The following is a 9,372-nucleotide window of genomic DNA, read 5'->3' as shown; positions in this document are numbered from 1 at the left end:
AAATGTAGGCGAATAATACCAGACAAACAAAATTTCCATACTTGGTTTTTGAAAAAGCGATACATAAAAACAATGCTACTTCAAGTTTCAAAGCCCATTTGGCTGGTAAGAAATCGGTTTATAGCAAGCAGCTGCCGTTGAGGTTGATTTGATGAACCAAGATTTTAAAAGAGGGTTCTTTCTCTGAGCAGTTGAGAAATGTTGGTTAAATTACGTACAAAAAGGCTTAAAATAAGTACTGTCTGATTGTGAAATAAGAATTCCTCTGCGATTTTTTCATATGCTCTGATCTTTTCCCGCCTCTCAATCAAAATGCTTTAACCTGGCTTTACTCTTAGGCTATTTTTGTCCAACCCGATTTGGTCAGAATCTTATCTTGATTATCTTCAAAGGGTACTAGATTTTGCAAGTATCTCTATTTTGTTAAACGATACTTAAGAATTCTCAATTTAGTTGCAAAAAATATGTTTGGTCAATTTATAATTTCATATGACTTGAAAGCATTTTGCAAATCTCTTGTTGTTTCGTAGATGATTCCATAAAATTTATTTTGCTTTATTTCAAGTTGTGTTCAAAATGCTAATGTAACTAACGTTCAAATTTTTAGTTATTTAATGAGAAATCCTGGCAGATATGCTGTCCAAAATTTTTGATCACATGTAGTGCTATAGGCTTCTTCTATCCTTTGAATTCTTACCTTTACCCTTTCCCCGTTTTATTGAAACCCCTACCCCCTCTGATATAAAATAAGATTTTATTTGACCATGCAAGTCATATCTGAACCCATATTATAAGATCAATTTGCGTATAATGTAACTGACCAAATATAAATTTGTTTGGCAAGTCACTCAAAATTGATTAGGACTTTTTTCAATGGAGGAGCACTTCAGCCCCCATTATGAGTAATCAAGCCATTATTATAACGCGAGAGAAGGTCGTAATAGAAAAACCTTTAAAAATGCAAATTGATATCACTAGCATTTGTTGGGTTTTACCTATCTTTCTTCCACCGGGGTTTATAGTTCGATATGGACTTTGTGAATACATATGTTCAAAAAATTATTGTTTCTATCAAAAGTAAATGGTAAAACGAGAGGGGCAAAAAAACAAAAAGAGTACAAAGCCTTTGTTTTGTAATTAATTTATTTGCGCATACATAATGTAAATATGCGGGGGGTGTGGCACCCTTCCCTAGAAAATTCTTGTCGGCAAATTTTCTAAAAGTAGAGTTTTGTCGGGTTTTGCTTTCAAAGTTCCCAAAGCAATAGCTTTAGTGAACAGCTGGGATAAGATGAGGATGTGAACTTAAAAGTATTGCCCAAAAGCCCCCAGCAATTCAAAACAGAAAAGTATAGCGCTATGGGTGTCACGGAGGGGCAAATGTCCCCCAAAAACTTCAAATGACTCCCTTTCGGCAGCCGGAGTCTAGAATCTAATGTCCAATATCAAGGGCGACCTGATTTCTACCTAACGTTTGGGGTTTAGGGAAGGTTCAAAGTTTATTGCAAAACTCTGAACGTTGATCCTGGAGGTAAGCAGGGAAACTGTAAGCAGGGAGAGGGGGCAAAGTGCCTCAGGGCCTTGAGGTCGAGGGGGGTAGTAATGAACTCCATTTTAAGAATGAAATCAATAAAACGTAAATATACCTAAAAATAGTTAAAAGTTCTAAACGATTGCAAGAAATGACTGCAAGAAATATTTTGAAATGCATTTTGATGCAATCTAAAGGGCGTGGTTGCAAAAATTTTCTTCTCGCTCCGCTCGCAGGGGGACATCGTCTTTCGGTTTTGTTTCAAGGCCTTCCAAGCCTAAGTATCCACAGTCACTCGAAAATTGAAGCGATGATTGACTAACATCCTCTTTGATAAACAAAATCAATTGCGTCAAAATGCCACACCCCCACATTTAAATATCTTAGGCCACACCCCATTTTGTCGGCAAATTGGTGACTGGCACCCCCCTAAGTGAAAGTGCTTAGCGACGGCCCTGTGGATCTAGAGCAAAGATGGAATCGAATCTTTTCCGTATTTTTGCAAAAAACTTCAGCAACTATATCATGGTGTCAAGCGAAAGTTGCCTATTGTTGATTGTCGCAATTTGTGAACGAAGAGTAGTGTCGGGTTGGTTACTGTGTCCAAGGAACGAAACGCCCAAAACATCTTATCCACTGCTTGAATAAATCTACAAATTCTTATAAGATAAGAACCGTATCATTAATCTCGACAAATCAGCATTACAAGAATATTCATTACACGCTTTTTATAAAGTCTATAAAGAAGCGCCAAGACATGCAAACATGTGTCACATGCCCTGTGAATATTTTCAAACCATTTCTTCAAAAACAACAGCTGCTTTTATGATTGAAATGCACTTCATCGCACCCTTGATCCATCGTATTACGGTTCAATGGATCCGCCTTAGTTTTACCTTGGAAGTAATTCTAATACTTCTAACTTCGTATCCCTGTTTCTAGAGATCAGATTCTATTCAAATGAATGGACCCTGGCTAGCAACTTGTTTGCAGCACTTCACATTTCCAGGCGTGCGGAATTCTGACCGCAATCCATGATTTAAAACAGTTGTTTTTTCTCGTACAATGTAAAATTTCACTAAATGGGTGGTTTTCCTCGGACTTTCTTGACTTCGTCTTCCTCTTTGTTTTCCTCTTCGTCTTTGTCTTCCTCTTCCTCTTCGTTCTCGTCCTCGTCTTGTTCTTCCTCTTCGTCTTTGTACTTGTCTTCCTCTTCGTCTTTCTCTTCGTTTTCCTCTTCGTTTTCGTCTTCCTCTTCGTTTTCCTCTTCGTCTTCGTCTTCCTCTTCGTTTTCCTCTTCGTCTTCGTCTTCCTCTTCGTTTTCCTCTTCGTCTTTGTCTTCCTCTTCCTCTTAGTTCTCGTCCTCGTCTTCTTCTTCCTCTTCGTCTTTGTCCTCGTCTTCTTCTTCGTCTTCATCTTCGTCTTCCTCTTCGTCTTCCTCTTCGTTTTCCTCTTCGTCTTTGTCTTCTTCTTCCTCTTAGTTCTCGTCCTCGTCTTCTTCTTCCTCTTCGTCTTTGTCCTCGTCTTCTTCTTCGTCTTTCTCTTCGTTTTCCTCTTCGTCTTCGTCTTTCTCTTCGTTTTCCTCTTCGTCTTCGTCTTCCTCTTCGTTTTCCTCTTCGTCTTCGTCTTCCTCTTCGTTTTCCTCTTCGTCTTCGTCTTCCTTATCGTTTTCCTCTTCGTCTTTGTCTTCCTCTTCCTCTTAGTTCTCGTCCTCGTCTTCTTCTTCCTCTTCGTCTTTGTCCTCGTCTTCTTCTTCGTCTTCATCTTCGTCTTCCTCTTCATCTTCGTCTGTGTCTTCGTTTTCCTCTTTGTAAATGTTTTCAACTTCGTTTTAATCCTTGTCTTCGTCGAAATATATTGCATCTCAAGTGGTAGATAGAGCTTTTTATAGTTTTAGGCACGAGTTCACGAAGTCGGATTGGTTTGTACAAAGAATTAGTTTTTATTTCTGATTTCATAGTCTAAATTCACCTATATTTGCACAGTCTTGTCTTATATCGTAAAAAAGCTACAGATGTTTGACTTCAGTCGCTACGTCATCCTTCCAAGAATGAATAAAGCCTGACTTCTATGGTTTACCAAAAGTGTTACAAGGTCACCAAGTGCCCAAAAGCTGCAGGAAAATTTGCTGCAAGGTTCAACAAGAAATAATTATATAAATCCGCGAAGCAAGAAAGTACAATGTCAAATGTTGCATAAAGGATAAAAACAAAGCTTCACGTTAAAAGCTATCTGAAAGAAGTTTGAATTTGTTTCAATTTCTTTTTAAGAGAAAGCTTACGAACATTTTTGGATATACAGATTGCTTGATTAGCAACTGTTTGGGCATAAACTTGGTCAAAAACACAGAATGCAGGTCCGAAGGTCCTTTTTGTGGTGAAAGTAAACTCGTGAGTAGTAAGGCTGTATTTCGATAGTAATGACATGGTCCATGCTGCACCACTTCTCTGTTACTTTTATATATATAATGTATATACCAGCACTATGAATATGATCGGTTTTATAAGCAAAAAGTTCAAGCTTTTATGTTTTCTATACAGAAGATTTCGTGTATAAAATGATAATTTTGTGTATAAAACGGTTATCAAACCGTAAGAGAATCATGTTTCTTGTCATTTGGAGGCGTAGGTATCACGAAGTGTGGTCAGTTGGGAAAGAACAGGTCACAGTTCAATAATCATAGATTATCCAAAAAAATACTTTTTGTCGCTAGGTAGGAAACAATTACACAAGGTAATGACTAAGTAACTTTTTATGCTGGCCTGGATCTTTTGAATTGACATTTGAAAACTTGGTTCAAATTCCTCGTCATCAATTCGTCATCTCTTCTGCTTTCTGTCAAAATTTCCCCCATCCCTTTAAACCTGTTTGTATCACCGTATCATCGTAAAGCTCCGATTAAGTGGTTGTTTTCAGTACTGATAGTCTTTTATACGCTTCTTGTCCTTTTCAGTGACTCTCCTGTAGTTTGAGAGCGTGGTTGAAAAAATCTCTTTCCCTCACTGTCCCTTGCAAAAATGACTGGCTATGTCAGAAGTGAAAGATTGTTACGAAAGTTTCAGATTGCTTTTTGCTAAGCAAATTTGAATTTGGTATATGTTTTAGGCTGTTTTAGGACCATAAGGATAGAAGGCTTTATCAGTCCGTATGAGATCATAAAAGCCATTTCAATTTTTGGAAGTCCGTATATACACGTTGCGACTGTGTATTCTCACATTCTTAGTAATGGAAAACGTGGTTCGAGAAATTTATTACAACACAGCGTAAGTTTGAAAGGCAATTTGTTTCAACAAAAAGGCATATAATCAAACAAAGTCTAGCTAATAAACTTTCCATCACCAAACATGATACAAAACGGAGTGTTGTAATTAAACACAAGATTTCTATTACACAAAACATTAAAAAATATTATCAGGGTAAAGAATCGCAATAAGAGAATAGATGAGTTTACTTGAACGACAGAGTAAAGCAAATTAGTTATTTCTTCGCGGTGTTCAAACTTCGTTTCGCACTCTTTTTTGTAAGCATACTAAAAAATTTGTCTAACCTCGATATTCTTAAAAATTTTGGTTTTGAACTCGAATATATTCTGAAAGTATTCTTATTTTTCCCAAATCTGATATGGTTCAGGGGAACATCGTCCGCCCTCGAACAGAAACCATGATATTTGTAAAGGTATGTCACTCATGCGATTCAATGTTCTGAACACGGCCAAAGCAATCAACTGCTGCAAAATGAGATGCTATCTAAGTCTGTGTAATATTCTCATAATATTCTTAAAAATTTCATGATTCTGAGCCAGAATATTCTTATAAACAACATTCTTATAAAAGAAGAGTTTATGGCAAGTCAGTTTTAACCCAGATCCGATCCTACTCTGACGAACCATTTTCAACAGCGGGCCTACTTCATATCCTAACAAATGTTGTGTGTGCTGCTATTGTCGCTTTTATTTTGCTTCGTAGAGAAGTTAAAAGACAATACGGAACTAAAAAAATTAAAATTTGCAAAGTTTTTTTACACTACATTAAATATTTTCTAAAAAAAACAGGCCTTTAACAGAGCAACTAATACCACTTGTTATATAAATCTTGAGATAAATAAAAAGTTAAATTCCAATAATGTTAGTTAGATATGTTTAATGGAACCAGGAGAAGTTCATTCCGGTTTATGCAGTTTCAGCCCAACATAAATAGCTGCCAAAAATATAAATAGCTGTCTGGATTCTCGTAAACAGTTTTAAAGTTTTGAGGGAGATAAGCTAGAGCTTTACTCCTTCCGCCTTGGTACCATCTGAAATGCCAATGACCGCTGCGACCAGAGAAAAGAAACCAATGGTCCAAGCGAGCTTGAAGGCCCAGCCTAAGTCGAAGAGAGGAACGCCTTTTTGATATGGAGACTGGAACGAGTAAACTATTAATGCCAGTATAGTGAACGTACCTGAAAAGAAAGTGAGAGAACGATTAAAGAGGTTGGGCAAATGTAACCTTCTTCTCCAAGAAATTTCCTCAAAAAGTAGTTTCAACAATGCATTGCATCATTTATTACTCATTGAGTTATTAAAAGGAATTTCAAGCCAGTCTCTTCCCTCGCCGATCTGTAATTTGCTACACGGTTTCTGCTTGCATTTAAGATGTAGAGGCTCATTTATGTAGATGTAACAGAGTTTTCACCTATCGAATGGGAACCAAATTTTCAATGCTTTTACCAAAATTCAATGTTTAAAGGACAGCAAAATATATTGCTCGCCTTAAAAAGACTCAAGAATAAAACAAGCAGTATTGTGTTTATGAACCCAAATTGTAGCAAATACCACACATTAAATGCAACAAAAAGGCATTGAATTCACAAATTCATCTGAAACATTCGAAAATTTTGCTTCTTTGTCGGTGTTATAAAGTCTAGGCCGGTGCATAAAGTAAATCCATTTGTGAGATTTTATGCAATTCGTGTAAGAAAATGTGCGTATGCTACTATTCCACTCAGCAACCATTACCAAGAAACCTGAAGTCATGCGCCGGAGCGATTTATCGAAAGACCTGACAACTTATTGGTCGACTAGGAAAGGACTGGGCACCACCCTATTCCCAGGACTCGATCGCTCCAACAGTCAGGACTTTTATGAAATTTGAGCGTTAGCCCCCCTCTAAATAACCCCCACTGCGTCTCTTTATCACTGAACAAACAAGGAATTGTCTGAATTTGCAGTTTTTCACTTAACGAAACTAATCTGGGCTTTGTATATTTAAGTATTACTTTGATCGAATAAGATGCATAGGATAAACCCTAAGTTACTTACCAACAGCGAACTCGCCAGTTCCCGCCAGCCAAAACCTGAAATTCCTCGTTTCGGCAAGAACTAACCCCACAAATGTCAGAATATGGGACAGTAATCCCAGAAGCATGCAAGCTTGGGCTGCCCGAAACCAGTCTAGAAAGAAAAAAAATGAAATTATAGAGAGCTTTAGTGACGAGGTACCCTGGGTTCCAGAGCGTCAAGTGTCTTCCTCTCTTCTCTCCTCCTCTGCACTCTCCCGCAACCCCCTATTTCCTCGACGCCCTATTTCCTCGACGCCCTATTTCCTCGACACTGACGCTCTGGAAACCAGGGTAGTGACGAGGTGGCCACACACAGATGTCGGGACCGGAGACACTAGAGGCACCCACCCACATCTTTAAAAAAGTACAGCTTTTTGGACGTTTCTTTCTCTATAATTTTTGGAAAAGTGTCCTTCTTTAAAAGCGACCGTTCTTATCTGTAGCCCTTAAAATTTTAAACATTTTTGGGGTCTTTCCTGCAACAACGTCTCTTTTTGGTGATTTCAGCATCCAAACAATTACATCTGCTAGCAAAATCTCAAATTGTTAAGAAAGATTCCTCTTTAGCTGTGTGCTGTTAGGACTATACTTTAAGGATCTGAAAAAGTTAGCGAGTGCCCCCGCATTTCATAGCCTGCCTGCAGACTCCAGGGCTCTCACTATCGGGGGGGGGGCAGGGTGGCAATGCCCCCACATTTTTGCGAAGCAATTAGTTTTAAAGCTGCAATGAAAAGGGAAATAAGCCTTGGCCCCTTAAGTTTGCTAGCCTTGCCCCCCTCCCCCACTTCCAAATTCGTGGCAAGGGCCTTGGACTCCACTGTTTCCTTTTTTCTACCTTTGCGTTGAGTTGAATTATAAGTTCATTGTTGGGCATCTACTGGGAGCCCAACATTGAAGTCTTAATTCAACTCAACGCAAAGGTACGAAAAAGGAAACAACAAACTGTCTGAGTCTGCACGCAGGCTGCTTTTAAGGTTTATCCTGTTGCTAATAGGTCAAAATTTCTGCTGAACACGTGACAATGGCTTATTCTATAAAAGTACGAAGCCAGAAAGACCTTCAGGGCATAGCTCAGATACGATAGCCTGAACCAAGTAAATTAGAACAACAATAAATGGGAAAATCAGAGAAGAGATGAGGGTAGGGTGGTAAATGCCCCAAAACCGAATCACTTTTTTCAAACAGCGTACGAGATTTTTTAACAATACTTGTTTTCAAAAGACTGTGATCTGCCTGGCTGATCTTATGAAAGTTTCATGATCGTAACCTGCTTATATTTTGTAAATAAAGCTTCTGAAATATGCAAAATGGACTCTTGCGAAGAAGTCCTAATGATAAGAACGGCGTGGGTCCAGAATACATCAACTATTATTTTCATTTTTGTTTCTTTTCAATTTGACTTTGTTTTCAATTTCAATTGGGGTTTTTGGCCGTATACTAAAACCTTATCTCTTATAAAGTATAACATTTCTTCGAAAAATTTTTCAGTTGTTGTGGTGTTGGTGTCAAATCTTTTGTTTCCGAAGATTTACTTTCAACTGGACTCTAAAAATGAACGTATAAAAAAAAGACCTATCTGTCTTAAAAACCGAAAGAGCAGAAAATGAAAACTGGCAAGATCCCTGACTTTTCTCAAAGTGATATAGGGCCTAGCTCACTTTGATCAAAGTGATCTAGCTGCGTCCACTTCAGGTTAATTTGATTTGGTTCTATGAAATTTAATCAGATTTGATGTTGGACCTGAAAGTGGAGGCTCCGAGCCCCCTTGAACCGTGCACAAGATTTCATCAATGAAGGGACGGAAATTGTGGGGGTGTGAAGGGTAAGAGCCCCTGCATTTTCTTAATTGTCTGTTCAAACATAGTTTTTAGCCCTGTTATCGGTAATTTATTGATTTGTCGGTAAATTTGCCTGTTTTTGGAGGTTTCAACACCCCCCCCCCCAAGCTGAAAGATGAATTTTCACTTCTGCATCAAAACAAAACAAGATTCCATTGAGTGATTTTCCGCTAGCAATTCTCAGCCCGGCCTGGATCATTCAGAGAAGAAACGTTGCGGAAATGCTGCCGGTGTGTGTATCTGAAATACATATATAGGACAGAGTAAGAGAGAGAGAGTAAAGATAAACGGACAGAAACAGAATATGTCGTTTTAAAGGTATACTCACGAAGGCAACTGGAATTATCATCGGTTAGTGCGCCACAAACGTTGTCATTCTTGATATCGGGTGAGAATAACCCGTAGCTCGCTCCTCTGTACGTCGACCATCCTTTTGCAAATGTACATATCAATGAAAACAGTAGCGAAAGAAAACTTAAAAGGATGAACGCAATCCTCTTTCTGTCTAGGTACAGATTCATCTTGAACAGCGATTCATTCACACGACGTGCTTTCCCTTCAAAACAACGATATCAGCAAGCCTGCAAAGTCTTTGAGATTTCGTAAATGGGATAACCCAATTGTTTCCAAGTCATTGGTTATTCACGGTTACCTGCAGCCGGCTTTAGGCCTCTTTTGTTATGG

At 38.4% G+C, this 9,372-nt stretch overlaps 1 protein-coding gene and 1 pseudogene across 1 annotated transcript; both read right to left on the bottom strand.

Moving 5' to 3' along the window:
- Nucleotides 1-2,609: 2,609 nt before the first annotated feature.
- LOC148957921 (uncharacterized) lies at nt 2,610-3,957 on the bottom strand (annotated as a pseudogene).
- An 838-nt stretch (nt 3,958-4,795) lies between these two features.
- Nucleotides 4,796-9,372, bottom strand: LOC135688506 (uncharacterized). Its single transcript, XM_065205376.2, has 3 exons — nt 9,017-9,372; nt 6,831-6,962; nt 4,796-5,971 (listed from the first exon to the last, which is right to left on the bottom strand). The coding sequence occupies exons 1-3, from the start codon at nt 9,207-9,209 to the stop codon at nt 5,793-5,795; spliced, it is 504 nt and encodes a 167-aa protein (XP_065061448.1). The 5' UTR covers nt 9,210-9,372; the 3' UTR covers nt 4,796-5,792.

The sequence above is a fragment of the Rhopilema esculentum genome, chromosome 19 (genome assembly GCF_057945365.1).
Source record: "Rhopilema esculentum isolate cy_ngs chromosome 19, ASM5794536v1, whole genome shotgun sequence".
Lineage (NCBI taxonomy): Eukaryota > Metazoa > Cnidaria > Scyphozoa > Rhizostomeae > Rhizostomatidae > Rhopilema > Rhopilema esculentum.
This window is presented reverse-complemented; position numbering and strand designations above follow the sequence as displayed.

Excerpts from the sequence above, each read along its gene's own strand:
- LOC135688506 (XM_065205376.2), bottom strand. The coding sequence starts at position 9,209 with ATGAATCTGTACCTAGACAGAAAGAGGATTGCGTTCATCCTTTTAAGT. Across the intron at positions 6,963-9,016 it reads TGATAATTCCAGTTGCCTTC|ACTGGTTTCGGGCAGCCCAA; the intron begins GTGAGTATACCT and ends TTTTCTTTCTAG. Across the intron at positions 5,972-6,830 it reads AACTGGCGAGTTCGCTGTTG|GTACGTTCACTATACTGGCA; the intron begins GTAAGTAACTTA and ends CTTTCTTTTCAG.